A 19,694-nucleotide genomic window follows, 5' to 3' on the forward strand; every position below is an offset into this window, starting at 1 on the left:
TCAACCGCCCTCCCCCCACACCACCACCACCACCACCACACACACACACACACACATCTGGCGATCAGATAACATGGGACACAGCGCCACTCTGCCCTTCGTTATTTACCATCAGATACGTGTGTTTGATAAATTGAATTGGGTGAGTGCAGAGATGCCAGTTGGCGCCATCTTGCTATTGTTTAACCGAAATGCTGTGGTCACATCCGCCATTTGGTTCTCATGTGACGTGACTTCCTCACAAGATCACGTCTGCCATCTTGAATCTCGCAGGGACTTGAGATGATGTCACCTAATAGTGTGAGATTCTATTTTTACCAACAATAAAAATTGTTTCCACTGTTAAGAAATACAACACCACAGGAGCACTTTAAATGATCTAATAAAAGACTAATAAAATACCAAGGTAAAATACTAGATAAAAAGATATAGAAGTAAAAACACAGTTAATATCTGTCCTTTAAAATGGAATGCAAGAGTCCAATACCACTACTGGGAATATAGTTCAGAAAGGGGAAATGTCAACTTAAGTTCCTAGGGTCAGCACAGGAGAAGGGGGTTCCTACAGCAGTTGTCATGATGGCTGCTCTGTTTCTGGTCCTGCTGCCCTTTCTCCTCGTCGAAATTGCTGCGGCCACTGCGGAGAGGAAACAGGCACCTTCATTTGTGGGTTCACACCAACAACAGCTCACACACACATACAGGCTTAGCTTGCTTGTCTCCCCAAGTCTCCCCACCTCTACGTTCCATCTGGCTTGTCCACGGCGGTCTGTGCAGTACCTCGTCACAGGGTGCTTTTCTTTACTCTAATACTATGCTTTCTCATGTCCTCTCTCCTCCGTGACCTGGAAACTGATCGCCCCCCGCCATCATGGAAGATTTTCCAATCCCTTAAATGCACCTGGAGGAGACGAGGAATGAGGAGGCTCCTGGAGGAGCTTAGAGCGAGGAAACACAAGTGTATCCTATGCGGACGATTTTTAACGGACGGCAGTACCCCTTTGATCCAAAGTGTGTATTGATTGGTCAGCTGATCTGATGGGACAGTAAACAGTCGGGCTGTTATTGTAATACAGCTGATCAGGAAAACTACCTGTGGAGAAGGAATGAAAGCACAACAAAAGCTTCTCATAGCCTATTTGTTTATAAAATAAAGATTAATGAATCATGAATCAATCATAAAAACACTCTACTATTTTTCTTTATGAGTCAAAAGGCTTCTCCTTTCTTCTTCTCCGTTTCAGTGCGTCTCAGCTCTTTCAGGAAAATATGCCTATAAAATCATCCTGAGCCTGAAAAGCATGTCAGACTTTTGCAAACTAAATAAGCGACATTTTATTTAAACATATTCTGCAGGCTACAGCTTGTTGTAGATATTTTGAGCAATGATCAGCACCTCAGTGGAAAAAAGCACACACGAGCCTTTGATGTCTTAAAGCTGAAAACGTTTATTGAAGTACTTGGCCAAAGAGAACTGAAATAGCGAACATAGAAGTCATCTGCAACTCGGATGCTGTCTCTTTCCATTCTGCCCCCTGAAGGTCTGAGTCTTAGTCTTTAACCCAAGCAGATCAGCCTACAATATGAAAAATTAGTCTAATTGGTTCACTAGTTTCTAAACAGGGAACTGCATTTTACCCGTGTCAGTTCAGGTCACGTTGGATGGAACTTCAGGTCACTGTCAGCACATTCTGGTTTCACACTCCAGATTTACAATCTGTGTTGTCTAGGAAAGCCTCCCCGACCTTGGTGACCATGGCAATGCTGATTTACCCTCTATCAGAGAGGTTTCTGCTTTCCCCAAAACATCACAGACAGCAGGAGCCTCAAGGAGAGGAGAAAATGTCCCCTTCCTGCTTATGTAGAGGATGGAGAAAATAGCCTCTATGAGAAGTAGTTAAAAAACTGACACCCCCCTTATTTTTTTTAAATATAACGTAAGTAGCAAGTGACTTCATACATTAATCCCCCAGATAATACATTTGGGTTAAATGTTGTTGTTACATCTTGTGACAGTAGGTGTCACTATAATACCAGGTCCGGTAAAAAACATCCCACTCAAGCCCGTGTTGGTTATGTCAGGGACAGAATAAAATGGCGCTTGAGTTGGTCACACATCGATAAACTTGTGTCTGTTCCTTACTGCTCCGCAGGTATGTAAAATGTGGTGTAAAACAACTTAAAATGGGTCGACATACTCCCTAAACATTAGATAAGCATTCGACTAGATTTGTGAGTTAAATAAGTGCTCAAAGACTGAGTTTGGACGTAGTTTTGTGTCAAGTGTATTTATCAAGCTAGCATCTATTGTTTACACTGCCTACCTCAAAGTGACTGAGATGCAAGTGTGGAAAGAATAATTTCATTATTAATTTTAATATTTTGGTTTCACCCACATTCTGAAAATAAGTAGGCACAGTTGATTTTCAGTTTCTTTAATGAGGGGAAAGTATTTAGTTTTGATCCCATGAGCTAGAAGTGAAATCACTGAGAATTTGTGGTACTTTAATTTTGATAATGGCGGCCACCAGGTGATGTAGTTCATGTAAACAGACTAACTTGGTGTTAGAGAGAGGAGAAATATGTACATAGGGATGTTTTATTGTGAGTTGTTTCATCATCTGTGCATTTGACATTGCAGTTATGAAATTTAATTGTTTGTTTCATCGTTTTCATGCATTTGACCGTGCATCTATGCAATAGTATTCCATTTATATAAAAGTATTATTAGGGCTAAAAATGCTGGTAGTTGAAACAACTTATTTTAAGTCAGTATAACATTAAACCACACTGTCAGGAGGAGTGGAAACCAGTTGAATGTGAAGTGATGTGTACATGATGTGACTGAAACATGATTGAAATGATAGTAATAACTTAAGATACAAAGGGCAGTATCAGTTAAGCGTGGATATATGTTTATTTTGGATACAGAAATACTTTATTGGTTCATGAGGATGATATTGAAGTTGAACATCCTTGAAGGATTGTGGTTTTTAAGAGACAGAATAAAATGGCGCTGGAGTTGGTCACACACCAATAAACTTGTGTCTGTTCCTTACTGCTCCGCAGCCATCCAGGACTGTGTAGCAACATTGCTACTGGCAAAGAATTACAGTGTGACCTCAAGGCCCAGGCTTGACCGAGTGTAACCCAATTTGTAACTCCTAAAGATGGAAAATTCCATAACACAGCTGTTTCTATTGTCCCTTTATGTTGGCTCTGTTCTTGTCTGTTTGTGTCTTATTCTGTGACAGCCAGACGCTGCTGTAGATCTATAATCAAATGTTAAAACATCAGAGCAGTTATCAAGTGTTTTCCTTCCAGCTATCAATATGTAGAAATTATTAAGTAACAGTATAAAGTGTTCATTAATTGTAAACTTTAGAGTTTAAACTGTTACTTAGTAATTTCTATTGCTGACTTATTCATATTTGACATTTAGGGTGAAGTGCATCATGACTACTTGTCGTCTCCTCAAAATGACGCTGGAGTGACAGAGGATGTCCCGTTGGATGAATTAAATTCCTCCGTCCTCATGTCTCTCTCTCTCATCCTCACTGGGAGGAGCTGAGGCGTGAGGAAGAGATGCGAGTGAGGGGAACGAGGAGACACGTTAGCGTAATGAAAAGCACCCAATGGGCTCTTCTCATTTCTCTATTTTGTGCCTCCTCGTCTCCTCTCTCCTCCTGCCCCTGACCTAGAAATCGATCTCAGCACGTCATGTTTAAGGATGTCTCAATTCCTAAAATGCATCTGGAGGAGAGAGGAGGCACAGGTGTATCCTTTGTGGAAGTCTTTTTGGCACCCGTGACGTATAAAAGAGGCATGACACACAGCTGTTTAAATATATAATATTCAATTAAATATATAAAGGATATATATATATATATATATATATATTTGTGTGTGTGTTTGTGCACACATGCATGTTAAATAAAATATAACAATGTATGACATCCGTACATTCTTGTTATATCATATATATTATCACGTTGTGATTTGAATTAAAAGTAAATATATAAGTTTCCCTGAAAACTGTTATGCTCATCTGTCAGATCATAAAATACAGCAGTAGACTGTAACAAAACAATGGACAGATGATGCAGTTCTGCCGCATGTTATATTTAATTGACATGACGGCTCTGAAGCAAGGATGTCTTATTTTGTTAAATACCTGTTGCCTCGACTCCTCTCTCCTCCTGTCTCTTCCTTGCCTCGTCCGCTCGCATCTCAGGTGGGAGGGACTAAGACACGAGGAGAGGAGGTGAGGAAAGGAATCGAGGATGTATAAACTGAGAAATGAGAAGAGGGGAATGCTTCCTTTCTAATCTCCTTTAGCATAGGGTACACTTGACCATCCTTTACGAAAGGAAAGGAGATAATTCTGTCTCACAATTCCTTGTGGCAGCAAGCGATCGCTGCAGGTATTTAATAATCCTTCCACTGTAACTCAACTAGGAAATACTGTCAATAAACATTAGTTAATATTAGATCCTAACCGATCCTGTCGGCATGTCTGGAGATTTTAATAATCAATGAAGTTACACTGCTTTCCACTTTTTCTTTCCCTGTACAGTGTTTCCCTGTTGAGCTGCAGTGGAAAGATCATAACAAAATCAGGGAATTTGGCATTAAAACAACTGTAATGTTGAAAGACATCTGCTTGAGTTTATTAAATACTTGCAGGTATCACCCACATTAAGAAAGACGCTGTGTGCATTTACACACCAGGCACAGCAATGTAACTTCATAATTAAAATCACTAGACATGCCGTTTCTTCACACGAAAAACGGCAACAAAGTAATGCTTTGAATTTGTTTATCCTGTTATCAAACAAGTTGAATACAGCTTTGGACGGAGGGAACACCAACTCACAGCCTGTGTCAAACATAACAATTTTAAAATGCAAACAAGTCATAGTGTTTACCGAGTTGTGTGGTGGTTCTTAAGCTGTTGTATGCACAGAATAATAACAGATCATAATCAGCATATTAATCATAACACAGAAGTCTGTCTTTCAAGAAAAAGTCAGATGATGTTTTTAATTCATCATGTTCGAAATTTAAGAATGATGATATGTACAGTAGTAACATGTTATGTCTATCTTTCATACATTTAAGTTTTATTTTTATACAATAATTGGGATTCAGGAGGGTGAGCGTGAGGGTCCATGCATGAGGTATAATTCATTTGCAGTTGTTCACGTTGTATAATGAAAAATCTAATTTTTCAGGGTATCTCCTACAAAGACGTACCATGCAATTCAGCGTGCTTAAGTGTCTGCTTGTTCTATTATCCAACTTGTACAAAGAAAAATGAAACAGGAAAACGACAGCCAGAAACAGAGACAACTCGCCTTCGAAGTAAAAGTTGCGCGTTTTGAAGCATGTTGGCTGCATCTCAATTTAAGGTGAGCTACACTAAATAAATAAACAGTCTAAATAATGAACATAATTCTGTGCATAAGAAAATAATATTCTTCAGGGTCACCTGTATGCAGTAAATGTATTGTTTAAATCTATCCTAAAAATAGGCAAATCTGTCACCTTAAGCCTCTTTAAAGGGGACATATTATACACATTTCCAAGTCTGTATTTTCAATCTGGGACTGGTACTGCAATATCTTTGCATGATTTACAGTTCAAAAAACTCCTTATTTATCTTAAACTGACCCTTTATGCAGCCCCTCAGTTCAGCTTCTGGGTGTTTTTCATTATGCTAGCTCTATACCTCCTCACGTCCTCTCTCCTCTGTGACCCAGAAACCGATCTCCCTCCCCCATCATGGAGGACCTTCCAATCCATTAAATGCACCTTGAGAAGATGAGGAGTGAGGAGCGAAGAGGCACCTGGAGGAGCTTTGAGTGAGGAACCACAGGTGTATCCTACGTGGAGGTTTTTTACAGGACGGCAACGCTCATATTTATTCTTATATTAAAGAATACTGAATCATGAATCAATCACAAAAAAACACTCTTGTAACTTTATTACTTTTCTTCATAAGCCAAAAAGCTTCTCCTTTCTTTTTTTCCATTTCAGGTACATCTCAGTTCCTTCAGGAAATATGATGTCACACAGCTGCGTGTGATGTCAGGATGATTTTGTAGGAGACAAATATTTCATTTAAATATATTCTGCAGGCTACAGCTGTTTTTATTGCTCATTTATGTCGGTTTTGTTCTTTCAGTAATTAACAGGTTTAAATTGTCTATTTGTGTCTTATTCTTTGACAGCCAGACGCTGCTATAGATCTATAATCAAATGACAAAACATTGGAGCCAGCTATCACAATTTGTAGAAATTATTATGTAACAGTGTAAAGTGTTAATTAATTGTATTAATGAATTTTAAGTTTAAACTTTAAAGTTTGAACTTACTTAATAACTACTACATATTGATAGTTGACCTCGGCATATTTGACAGTTGAGGTGCTGTGGGTCAGGAGTAGCTAGTTGTCGTCTCCTCATGTGGGAGGACGTCCTTTTTGATGAATTAAATTTCTCTGTCCTCACGTCTCTCTCTCACATCCTCGCAAGGAGGAGCTCAGATGCAAGAAAGAGACGCAAATGAGGGAAGTGAGGAGACACGTTAGCATAATGAAAAGTTCCCTCTGTCTGAAACAAGTCGTTGTAGCTCCTGTCTCTTTAAGGCTCCCCTCCCGATGAGCCTACTCTGTTCTGATTGGATAGCATCTGGAAGTCTGCCGAAGAGACTACGTAAACAAACAATAGTTTTACCTTCTATACTCAAAGTGTAAACATCTCAAATACATCTATACATATTCAAGCCCGAATCCGATCCAAAATATGCAAGCGGACAATGTGAACAGCCTGTGGAACAACAACAACCTCAACACAGAACAGACGGCCATTTGTGACCATGTGTGAACAATGTGATATCAGTTTGATGGGTAAGTAGCGGTCACTTTGCAAACAGGCTGAAATCTGTTTTTGACTTTCAGGGATCATTCTTATATATGTTCACCTCCTGTTTTGGAACTTTGATCATGTTTAACTTAGACATCCGACATCATAACAGTATAAAAATAACAGAAAATCACAAAAAGCATGAATTGTCCCCTTTAACGCATGTGATGCATTTAGAGTTTTTGTTTTGCCAGTGGTCTTACAATAGCTTAAAACGCCCTCTTTATTACTACTACAGCTATCATTAATTGATCTATACGAGCTGTCAAATATTCTGAATCAGAACAGATTTGAAATTTGCTTCATTCTACATTGTTTAACATCCTACACATCACTCCACTGAGCTCATCATGATCAAATATAGGTATCTTTTACATTGTTTTCTGTGTAAAACATGTTTTTTCCCAAACTACATACACAAAAAAGGGCAGGGAGCTGTGAAATGCAAAAAAGTAAGAATTTAGTATGCTCAATATGTGCACTGATTTTAAGAACACAGAAAAGGCTCAGATCAGCAAACACTCTGGATCGCTCTTCTACTGGGCTCATCCTAAAAGTCTCAAAGACAATCTACCAGTGGGACAATTCTTAAGCCTGAGGTGATCATGTTCCAGCCAAACTGAGTTTATCTCCAAAGACATGATTAAGAGGTTTAAGAAACATGGGTATAGCAACTTCAAGGTTTTTGGGATGTTCCATCCCCTACATATATTGTCTTCTCTGTATCAATAATGTAAACATCCCATTATTGTTTTGTATGATATACAGTATTTTCCTGCTTTTTCTCTATTTCTAGAGACATATAAGCATAAACCCCTCGATGCTGCCTGAGGAAGAACACCAAGCTTGAAACGCGTTGCAATCCAGAATATCTGCTGATTCATGCCTTTTCTGTTCTTTATGCCATTTAGTGCCTGTATTCATGCACATACCGAGCATATCCAGTTCTCTCACTTTTTTTCTCCTGTACTGTTTTCTGAGTATTTTCACTGACCTGTTTGGGAAGCTTTTTCCACTCTTTTCTGTGGTTTGTCAGACTATATACAGTATGTTGTTTGCAGCGATGATTTGTTTTTCTTTGGAACATGAATGTCAAATGCAGAAAGTTATTTATATGTTGTATTATTGTGTGTCATGTGATCCTATGTGGGATGGACCATTTTTTACGTTATTACATGGAAAAAAAGTCAGAATTAATTAAACTTCCAGTTGAACTTACCAAAGGTTATTATACAGTAACCTGACAGTAATCATTACTGTAATTTTCTACATCTATATAAAACACAGACGATGGGAATAAGACAATTACATTTTAATCAACACAGTGTAACAGTTTAACTTTTACATCACATATCTTGTAGCAGTTTAAGTTTTACGCAAATAACAGCTAATTTTAAAAGAACATTTTATTTCCTTGAGTTTCACTTCTGCTGACATCCATAGTCTTCGAAAATACCAATCATCTCCTCAATGCCCAAACAGGTCTGTCTGTATCCCGCAGTTTGACACTCTGCGCTCGTAGGCCAGTACTCGATCCAGGTTCTCTCACCAAGTACATACTGATAACTGAGGAGAGCAAAGTAAAAATCATTGTATGTTCATGTGGTCAGCTACCTGTAGTGCTCTAGATTTAACTTTTTGGATTGAAATATAAACAGATGAAAAAGCACGACTCCCTCCCTTCCATAAAAGGTAATATAGCAACAAACTAAGCTGCACATGACAGGCAAACCTGATTTTGTGTATGTTTTGGTAATAGAAAGCGGTGAAACAGTTTATTGGAGATGATGTTATGAGGGGGGTGCACACACACAAAGAACACACTTACGATTTCTCCTGGTCATCATAGAAAATATCTTTGGATGTGCCCATGATAAGGAAGGTTTTGTTAGGCTCCAGATCTAAAGCCTCTCTGCAATGTGGATAACTCAGGAACGCGCGCAGCTTACCCTCAGGACCCACATCAGAACTTCCTGTAATTACAATGCAGGAGAAGAGCAAGAAAATGCTTATGGATTAAATGCATAACTAAAGGTGCAGTATGAAACATAACTATTGTATTCTCACATCTTCCAAGTGGAATTATGCTTAAAGCAACAGTTTGACATTTTTGAGAAATGTGCTCATTCGCTTCCTGGTGACTCAGATAAGAAGAATGATAACACAATTATATACAGTATGTACGGTGAATATGAAGCTACAGCAGCAGCCAGCCAAGTAAGCTTGGTTAGCCTGGCTGTGTCCAAAGGTAACAAAATCTGCCTACTAGCACCTCTAAATTTCTAATTAACATGCATCTCATTTGTTTAATCTGTTCCAAAATTGAAGTGTTAAAGCAATGATTCATCATTTTATGGGGGGGTTGTGTACCAGACTATTTCTTGACCAGGACCAGTAACTTCCTGCAGTCTCCGCTAGTTACCTGCCAATGCAAGCTAAACTATCCAGCTGCTGGCTGTAGCTTCCTGAGAGTGGTATCAATCATCTAATCTCACTCTTGGCAAGAAAGTAATTTCCCAAATATTCCCCAAAATGTCAAACTAAAATATCTAAGGTAGTGGAATTTTTTTCCACTACCTTAGATATTTTAGTAATGTCACCTATTTTCAGGCACTTTTGTTTGGTTTTGAAGGTTCAAAGCAGATAAATACCCACCTTCCTTGATGACTTCCAGTATCCGCATTGTATAAATGTCGGTGGACCCAACGTATTCAGAGTTTTCCACTCTCACTTTGTACCCTGAGGACAGACAAGATGCAGATGTTAGCTCATGTGGTCCCTTACTTATTTCCTCGATCTTTCACTAATACAAATGCAGTCCATCTACATTCTCTTACCAAAATCAATTGTGCTGGTCGGTGTAGTCTCACATAACTTAGCTGTGCGCTGATGGTTGGTGATTCCTTCTTTCTTCTGCATACTGCAGTTCTCTGGAAACAGACAATGGGCACAAAATAAATACACAACTGATGACCTGATGACCTAAATAAGCACATGTGCATATGTGTGGACAATAGTTGGGAACTTCTTTATCAGAAACATCAGTTTCTTCTACACAGTCATACACTGCTTTCCTGGACCCACAGTCCATGACATCCTGGATAGGCTCCCGGAGCTGCTGCACTCAGTCCCGTCCTTGACCAAACAAGTAATAGTTCATGTGGGGACAAATGATACTGCTCATCAGCAGTCTGATTTTAATGACCTCTTCAAGTTAGTTTCAAATTCCTAAGTAGCTGTGGAATGACTTTCTTTATCTCTAGTCCAATCACCACACTTGCCTGTGGATCAGGGCGTTTCAACAGACTCCTCAGTCACAATATTGGCTTTATTGACAATTTTAATCTGTTCTGGAATCCACACTCTATATTTAAAGGCGATGTGTGCACTGGGAACCTCCACTGGCAGCCCTGCGCCTCTCCTTGCCATGATGGTCCTGATCAATGCACGGTCTATTGGAAATAAGTCATTTATCCTGAATGACTTATTTTGTAGTGAAAGTGTAGACTTTATATTCTTGACTGAAACATGGCAGCAGAATATGGTAGGGCTGCTTGATTATGGCAAAAATCATAATCATGATTATTTTGGTCAATATTGAGGTCATGATTATTTAACACAATTACTCATTGGAAAGAGTTAGACCTCCTTCTGATCAATAACACATTATTTAACCATGGAGCTCCGGGCTGATCTGTTTGTTTCACTGTGCCAATCAGTGGTGGCTGGTGACTCAAAAAATTGGGGAGCGCAGGAGGAAAACCAACATGGAATCTTACAACAAACTGCATCATAATATATCATTGTCCCTCACCTGACAAGATCGGAGGGGTGGGGGGCAATTTTATATGCCGATAAAACAATTTGCTTTCAAAAACAAAAATCCCTGAGTGGTGACATTTAGCATATACATGTTTCTAAACAAAGAATTACTCATTTTAGCCGTGGAATGGTTTAGAATGTGTCTAACAAATTTTACTAACAAAGTGAAATTCAAATTTATAGTATTTAAAGTCATACAAGAACCACCAGTCAAATGTAAAATTGCACACAAACCCCCAAACTTAGCTAACAAAAAGTCCAAAGCTTGCTGATGTTTCAATAAGGTCAATCTATGAGACTTTAAAGTATCCTTAATGAGTGAAAACTCTTTCATAGTCCATGTTAGTGTAGTAGAATGGAAATGTATTCCTGTCTGGTTTAAGCAGGCCTGTAGTGTTTTAGTCTCTTGATTACTCGGCGATCGATAGTCAATCATTGTCTGTGGGTAGCCTATAAAGGCAGGTAGTATGCCCTACATACTATTCTCTTGCCACATTAGCATCATTATACTAAGCATGATAGCAAGCTGACATTAGAGTCGCTAGTGTGGCTGTTGTTTAATCTTCTGTCAGCGTCAAGTCCTCCATCTTTACTCAGGTGCAATACTAAATCGCTGCAGTTTACAGACAAAGCAGAATGATCACCCCCAAACCACTGATCAAGATATGCTTTACCTCTTTGAAGCACATTGTTCGTGTTGTGTTTATGTGTTTCTTTTAGAAGAATTTTAGGTGTATGGTTTGCTTAGGTATGCTTGCTGTAGACAGATTTGATCATCCGTGAGACTTCATCCTGCTTACCTTCAGCACATGTGCATTCAGTATTTTTGCAGAGCCTCAAAAGCTTGCCAGCTGTCCTCTGTGGATGGTAGAATTTCATACAACGTTTCCCTGCTATGAGAAAGAAAGATATTCAAAAATTAAAGATGCAAGCAGCGATGAATGGGCCCTCGCGCTGAGCCCCTTTGGGGCTCAGGCCCTAATAAGAAAGAAACAAACACATGAAATACAATAGGGTCTTCGCCCTTTGGGGCTGAGGCCCTAAATATTTTGTGCTGATTGCAGCACATCACAAAATGAACATAAAATACTTTGGGAATCTAATAATGTCTGCTTATTCATCCTGTTAATTACTCTGAACATTTATCAGCAGCAAAGAAAAATCATGAAGCTCACAGAGGCAGCATACAGTATAAGTGTCTTTGAGACTCACGTCCATAGTATTCATAGACAGACACAGCAGCTGGTTGTAAGACGCCCACTTTCAGCTTCTGATGAATCCTAAAAGCAATCTCCTCTACACGTTCATGAGAAACCTATGGAGAGATGTAAGACAGAGGTGAGACAGAGATAAATAGAACAAGGCAGAGAGAAAAGGGGTAGAGGGAGGTAATACTGATGCCTTGCCTTGTCTAGGTAGATGATGAGTGAGCCTCTTTCTGACAGGACCGTGTTCATCTCATATTTTGCAATAGTGCGGGCATGTCCTTTGGACAACTACACACACAAACATACACACAAACATGATTAGACAACTTTCTAGACCATAAAACACATCTCTATATGGGTATGTGCATATCTGTAAAGACTCTTACTGAATCGAGGTCTTTTGTGTTAACGGTGAAGCCAGTTAGCAAGCCAATATCCAAGATTGACATTTTTGCATCACGCTCCTTGTCCTTAAAGCTGAACACAGAAAATGGACAGAATATTTTAAAAAACAGAATAAAAAAGATGGAGAGAAAGAAAGTGAAGGGAAGCTTTTTTAATCAAATATCAAATCAAATACAGACATGGCTGAAAATATTGGTATCTTCCATCTTAAAAAAAAAACCAACTTATTTTTCTCTGTATTAAGGTGAAACTGACAGGAGTATATAGTATCCATCATTCGTTATTTCACATTGAATATAACTGAAACTTTGCTTTTGATTTACAACTTAACATATTTAATACAATAAAACAAATGAAAATGACATGGCCAAAAATATTGGTACCCTTAAGTTAATATTTTGTAACACAGCCTTTGGAGGCAAAAACTGCAGTCAAGCGCTTTCTGTAACTCTGTATAAGGTTTCTGCATTTCTCCACCAGTAGTTCAGCCCACTCTTCTTGAGCAAACTGCTCCAGTTCTCTTAGGTTTGATGGGTGCCGTCTCCCAACTACAAGTATTTTGCTCTTTCCACAGATGTTCAATGGGATTAAGATCAGGACTCATAGCAGGCCACTTCAGAATGGTCCAACATTTTCCTCTCATCCACTCTTGGGTGCTTTTGGATGTATGTTTGGAGTCATTATCCTGCTGGAAGACCCATGACCTGCGACTAAGATACAGCTTTCCGACACTGGGCTGTGTGTTTCACCCCAAAATGCTGTGATAGTAGGGATGTGCAGAGAGCCCAGTATTTGTATTTGTATTTGTATTTATATTTGTTGAGTTCTCAATCTCAATCTCAGTCAAAACACTGTTCAAGGTGAGTGGTGCATTATTTTAATAAAATGAAAGGGTACCAATAATTTTGGCCACGTCTGTATCTTTAAAGATTTCAGAGGTTTCAAAAAACATTTTAAATTAGGAGAAAGAAGCAAGAAAAGTGTGAGGTGAGAGTCGATAATGAAGAAATAAATCAGGGACTCGAGGGGCAGGGCGATTGAAAATCAATGCTGATTTTGCCCTTCTTCTGCATCCTGCAGGCTATGGTATGTGTTAGGAGTAAAGGGGGCAGGGTTTATAGTTCCTCTTTCTTCCTTTCCCTTTCCTAAACACTGGACTGGTTTTCATTGAGAAGATAACAACGGGGTGTGGTTAAGCTGCGGGTTGATAAAAAGGACGGTGAGGTGCGCGCGCAGCCACTGGAGTAACGTGATGAGGCTCAGCTGGGAAAGCGCGACAATTGCATAAGAGATACGAGTTGAGTTAAAGACCCGAGACGTCCTTTTAGAAGCGTTTTCGAGACATTACAGACCCTTGTGTAAAACCAGCTTCTTCGGGAACCCATCCCCCAACCACCAAAAACTGAACTGAACCGCTAGAAGGAGCTCGCATTGAACTCACCTATGTCCACAGAGCGGCATAAACTGTTTGTAAAAAACAGCAGCCAAGCCTCCTCCTCAACCAGACATCCTGGGTGCACTAACAAAATCACAGTCTGTGGGACACAGTTCAGTCAAGGCCATGTTGTCACTACATTTCATCCAGGTCTCAGTAATAAACAAAAAAGTCCCTTAGGATAAAAGTTTTATTACACACCGACCTAGCGTTGATTAACGCTATCTTAATCAGAGTGGATTGCAGTAAGGATTTATGATTGCAGGTGATCTGGATCAGGTTGCTACCGTTTACTGTAAATTTACGAATGGCTATACATTTCTTTGGCCTGAAGTTTGTGATAACTAGAATCAGTGAGCCAGGATCTGAAGAGGGGAGATGGACAGATGATAGAGTTACTGCCGGCGGAGGACAATAGGGGGTGCTGGCGCACAAGATGGTGTCCTGGGATGAAACAGGAAGAGGGGGGTTTTGGAGTGGGTGTGTGCTGTGTACACAGTCATGCACATGGAGCACACTGGATCGCGTGCTGAAAATTTGCCAACAGCATTTGACGACCCTGCCTGTTGGGATGAATCCCATCTCTTTTGAAGATTCTCTCCATCTATTTTTCAATAAAAGCCAAGTTTTGAGTGCTACATGCGGAGTGGAGTCAGGTGTTCAGGCTGAGAATGTGGCTAAAGCACTTAGCTCTGCGTCCAAAGGAGGGAATAGGCCTGCTGATAAAAATGGACTTTCCAGTGTCCTTTAAAACGTTAAAAAGGAGACTGAAGTCATTTTTGGTGTGCTCAGACTCCCGACGGGAAGTGTCGTTCGTCCCTACATGCAGCACTATTTGTGGGATGGAGGTTGGGAGTGAAGGCAGTAAGTTCAGGAAGGGGGGGGTGAGAGGATAAGGAGGTGAAGTGTGCGAGCTACCAGAACTGGACAGCGAGTGCTCCGTCTGCAAGGAGTACAGCTGCTCAGGTAGAATAATCTGTGCAGGTGGGTAGGAGCGAGGAGGCACAGCCCAAGGAAGATCTCCTGAGCGTCTGATGACAGCCTCTTGCAGCATCCTACGGCGCCTCGTCCCAATCGTGGGGTAGCGAGCCACCCAATCTGCGCTGGCCACAGATGGAGGAGACGCAGTGGTGACGGGAGGGGCCAGAGCTGGAGTGGGGTCTGCTGGCTCGGACGCCGACAGGTCTGCAGAGGCATCACCAGGATGGACCGGAGCCTCATCCATCAGGGAAATAAAGAGGTTAGAGAGAGTGAAAGGAGGTGGTGGAGAGACTCTCCCTTTAACCAAATCCCTACTTTGGCCGCGATGAACCACCTCAGCTCACCGGATCAGCTGGTGGCTCCAGTGCTCTTGTTCGAAGGAATGGCCACCCGCTTCGGCTGCAGGACTCTCTGGGTGGGCAGTGCCAGTGTGCATTTAAGGCAGCCAAGGAAGGGTGGTAGTAGAGGCCGAGATCAGTTGTGACATCAGTGAGGAGAGCGATCGGGCCGCCTGGGCGATAAGGCTGGAGGACTGCATATGGGAGATATGCTTTGCCTGGGCGGTGATGATTGAGATAAAGCTGTCAACCAGCTGATCCTTTTTTCAAAGTTCTGTCTTCAGGGGGTAGATATGCTACAATAACTAAAAGTATATTAAAATATATATGGCATAAAACTGGTTCAGAACTAGATAAAAAGGCAATTTCTGACACAGCTTCTGGCGGGTGAGCGACAAAGGAGAGCAACAGAAAGAGCAGGGAAGAAGTGAAATAATGAAGGACCATAGCTTGTTAGAAAATGTTCTGTATAAAGCCATGTTGCTGAAACACAAGTCAGTGTTACGTCTTGATTGTACTCACAAAACTTTTATTATCAGCTTGTATATCTTCTCATCATCTTCCATTTTCTCTGGAGGAGCAAACAGTAGATGTAGTATTTAGTTTGTTAGTATTTTACATAGTTTTTCTCATTAAAGAAAAAAACTTAAGGAACACAAAAAGCAACAAATAAAGACTAATATATAAAGTGGAAGAGACAGAATTACCTGGGAGGAGCTGCACAGACAGGTTAAACTGTTGACAGTCACTCTCCTTTTCTTTAGGCAGAGCGTAATACAGTGACACCATCTGTCACATAGACAAAAGTGCATTTTAATATTGCATTCATTGTGATAAATGAAATTAAATAATCTGGAATTCCAAAGGGACACATCAATACACAACAGATGATCCTTACTTTCAGCGTTGCTTCTCCGGTGCCCTTGGCAGTCACTTCCACATTTTGGTTTATACCATTGAACTGTTGTGATTTAAATAAAGACACAAACACACACACGGGTCAGCGGGGGACACACACGCAGAGAACAGAATGCACGATGGTATGATATGTGTGTTTGTGCATGATGTGTGTGTGTCTCACTTTAGATGTTCTGGTGGCATAGTGGTTCTCCCTGTTGAAGTTGAACTTGTCAGGCTTTGACTTGCCTGGCACTAGGATGTTGACTTGCAGATTATACTGTGGTTCTTGTGCATTTGCCCAGTACTCAGTTATGGCCTGATACACTATTATGGTAGCCTGGAGGGAAAAAGAGTGGGGGGGGGGGGGTATATGAGTATATGAATGTACAGTATCAAGGTTGACAGAGATGTCTGTGTTACCTGAGTTGATCCATAGCCTCCACCCACTCTCTGCTGTTTGTTGAACCATCTCACAACAGGTCTGGCATCCTCAAAGGCCTTTATTAACAGAAGGCAAGAAAAGGGTTGAAATCTGTTTGATTGACTGTGTATTTGATTTTTTAAATCTTAATTCTGTTATGGTTATACTTTAAATTATTTCCTGTCAGTTTCTAAAGCCTACCATAGATTGTTAGATTACCAAATCAATTTTTCCTATTATTATGACACAGTCATCTTGCTGAGACTCGAAACTTGTCTGATAGAATCAATCAATCACAATAAAGTGTCTGCTTCATTTTTACATTTGACATTACTGAGAGACATATTTCACTGACTTTGGTTTCCAGTCATGGAAATGCCTCTCTTCACCAACTATCTGCCCTTTAAGTGAGCTAATAAGAATAATGACTCTCTTGTATGTTTTCTGTAACATGACGTGCTGGTGAAACACACATAACTGGGACTTACTCACCTCGGCCTTGACCAAAGCCAGAAGGGCATAAGCTGTGGCTTCTAGGGTGTACTCACGTCCCTTGGATACAGGCCAGTGGGATAAATCTGAAGGAGACACAGACAAATATTTTTTATTGTTATGCTGTACCTGTGAAAAGCTTACTTGACTATCTAACCTAAAAAATGAATAAATATTGAACCTAATCCGTGAAAAATTAAATAAAAAGTCTGACTGATGAGGCCGATACTGACATTGATATTTAAGAGTTAAAAATATCAGATATTTGTCTTTTAATATTAACACTTAACATAACCAAACATTTCTGATAAAGATCGATTAAAATTTCAAAATTCTCATATTCGTACTGAGCAGCACACTTTTGAACAGTGGCAGATTGTAACTAAGCACATTTACTCAAGTACTGTCTATAAATACACACTTGAGGTACTTGTACTTTACTTGAATATATTTTATGCTACTTTGTATTTTCTACTTAATATTGTTGTTGTTATTATTGAATTATTATTATTATTGAATTATTAGGGCCCGAGCACCAAGCGGTTCAAGGCCCTATTGGATCTGAAGGAATTCTTCTTCTTCTTCCAAAACAAATGCATTTTTGAGGGACTAAACGTACACGAAAAGTCGCTAAACTTTGCACATACATCAGAAGTGGTGAAAATTTTTTATATTTTATAGGTCTCGACGAAAATGGCTCAACAGCGCCCCCTAAACTGTATCCCCTGCTGCATGTTTCACCAACATGCACAGAAACAGATTTCATCAGATTGACTTCAAAATTAGTGTGTCTTCTAGACTAGTTTGTGATCAAAAGTTATTCAAATCATGAGTTTTCACTGAACGCCTTTGCTGTTGCGATGCGGAGAATTTCGATGTTTTCGATGTTTCGCCATAAAACTGGAAGTCCTTAGTTTTCATCACAAGCCGTTACCATAGCAACATATTGTTCGCCACAAAATAAAGCTGTTTTTCAGGGGCTAGACATGTTTGAAAACTCACAAAACTTTGCACACACGATAGGTCTTAAAGTCTGTAATACTGTATAGGTGGCGGGCATGGTTGTGGCAGAATGGCTCGACAGCACCCCCTACAATATTTCAACAAAGCTAACCTGCGCCACATTAAACCTACATGTACGAAAATCGGTACACACATGTATCATGCCAGGGCGCACAAAAGTCTCTTGGACCCATAGCTTAAACCCAACAGGAAGTCGGACATTTTGAATTTAGTGCTCAATTTTGGTGATTTTGCATGCCTTGTATTTTAACAAACTCCTCCTACAAAATTCAACACAACAACTTCAAAATCAGTGTGTGTCATTTAAACTAGTTTGTGATCAAAAGTTATCAAAAGATTTAGTTATCGTTGACGCACGTTACCGTGGTGCAGAGTTGAGTTTTGATGTTTCGACATGACAGAGACTGTTATAACTTTAGTGTAAATGCTCCAGTCTGCACCAAACTTTACATGTTTGATAAGAGTCCCGGCCTGAACATGTCTACATGACAGTTTTCCATCAGTGATACAAACTGGCGTAATAGCGTCCCCTACGAAATTTCAGCAAAGTAGCCCCAGCAGCAGGCAAAATAATGGACAAAGGAAGTGATGTTTATGTCTTTCTTGCACTGTCTGAAAACAGCTCGGGTCTGAAGACATCTACATGTCTGTGACAGAAGCCCTTCGATTGCACCGCAGCACGACGTGCGTGGAGGCATGAGGGCCCGTTCATCGCTGCTTGCAATTTCAATTATTATTATTTTTACTTCACTACAATTCTTTGCCTCTAATAGTTACTGGTTGCCTTTAGAATAAGATTTTACATAAATAATATATTTTAATATTTTAACTGTTTAAATTATCTGCTCTTTTCTGTTTAAAATTTGTTACGCATTTTGTATGAAAGGTGCTATGTAAATAAGGTATATTACTAATATTGTTATGAAACATATGATTTTATGATGACACTTATATAATATGACGCAGTACTATTACTATTAATCTATGACAAGATAAACTACAACATTAAAATGTTCTTATATGTATTTGTTAGTGATAAAAACAGACAATGTAATATGGGATACTATTAAAATATAACACTCTAAAAGAAGCCAGTCTGCATTATGGATACTTTTACTTTTGATAGTTGGAGTGTATTTAGCTGATAATACTTCTGTACTTTTACTTAAATAACATTTTTAACTCAGGACTATTACATGTAATGGAATATTTTTAGACAACAGTATTTCTAGGATCTGAATACTTCTTCCACCACTGCTTTTGAATGTCTTGAACAATGTTGAAAAATAACATTTGTTCTGGTGGACAATCCATGTAAATGAGATACTGTTTCTTAATTAGCTCAGATATATTGTTGGTATTTCTCTACTGCAGTTTTTATTGTCTAATGTATTCACTGATACTGATATTCCTGTGTCTTTGATAAAGTAAAATCATCAGATTATTTTGGCCATGTCAATGTCCATCTATAGATGCTGTTTCTGAATATGATTAACAATATTGTTGTGTGACGACACCTGGAGAAACAAAGGAGTGGAGGATCTGCCGGTTCAGTTTGCGTTCATTGGCCAGGGCATATGATGTCATGGCAACAGCATATGGGTTGGTGAGGCTAGGCAGACGCTTTTCCAGGTAGGCAACAGCTTTGTCTATACTGCCTGGCAGACTCTGGACAGTAGGAGAAGATGAAGGAAGGAGGAAGAAGAGAATGGGAGAACAGGCAGACAGTAAAAATGAACACAA

At 39.7% G+C, this 19,694-nt stretch overlaps 1 protein-coding gene across 1 annotated transcript in view; it reads right to left on the reverse strand.

The window, feature by feature from the left end:
* Positions 1 to 8,223: 8,223 nt before the first annotated feature.
* The window catches only part of LOC122978937 (complement C3-like), a 42,872-nt gene continuing 31,401 nt past the window's right edge, over positions 8,224 to 19,694 (reverse strand). Inside the window, exons 29-43 of the mRNA XM_044346032.1 lie at positions 19,469 to 19,619; positions 16,929 to 17,014; positions 16,436 to 16,513; positions 16,197 to 16,352; positions 16,014 to 16,076; positions 15,823 to 15,904; positions 15,638 to 15,686; positions 12,343 to 12,433; positions 12,155 to 12,244; positions 11,961 to 12,063; positions 11,549 to 11,641; positions 9,764 to 9,856; positions 9,582 to 9,665; positions 8,755 to 8,899; positions 8,224 to 8,492 (exon numbers count right to left, since the gene is read on the reverse strand). Of these exons, the coding sequence (XP_044201967.1) occupies positions 8,348 to 8,492; positions 8,755 to 8,899; positions 9,582 to 9,665; positions 9,764 to 9,856; positions 11,549 to 11,641; positions 11,961 to 12,063; positions 12,155 to 12,244; positions 12,343 to 12,433; positions 15,638 to 15,686; positions 15,823 to 15,904; positions 16,014 to 16,076; positions 16,197 to 16,352; positions 16,436 to 16,513; positions 16,929 to 17,014; positions 19,469 to 19,619 (1,509 nt within the window). The 3' untranslated portion in view covers positions 8,224 to 8,347. The remainder of the gene's footprint in view (positions 8,493 to 8,754; positions 8,900 to 9,581; positions 9,666 to 9,763; positions 9,857 to 11,548; positions 11,642 to 11,960; positions 12,064 to 12,154; positions 12,245 to 12,342; positions 12,434 to 15,637; positions 15,687 to 15,822; positions 15,905 to 16,013; positions 16,077 to 16,196; positions 16,353 to 16,435; positions 16,514 to 16,928; positions 17,015 to 19,468; positions 19,620 to 19,694) is intronic.

This window comes from Thunnus albacares, chromosome 3 (assembly GCF_914725855.1).
Source record: "Thunnus albacares chromosome 3, fThuAlb1.1, whole genome shotgun sequence".
Taxonomy (NCBI): domain Eukaryota; kingdom Metazoa; phylum Chordata; class Actinopteri; order Scombriformes; family Scombridae; genus Thunnus; species Thunnus albacares.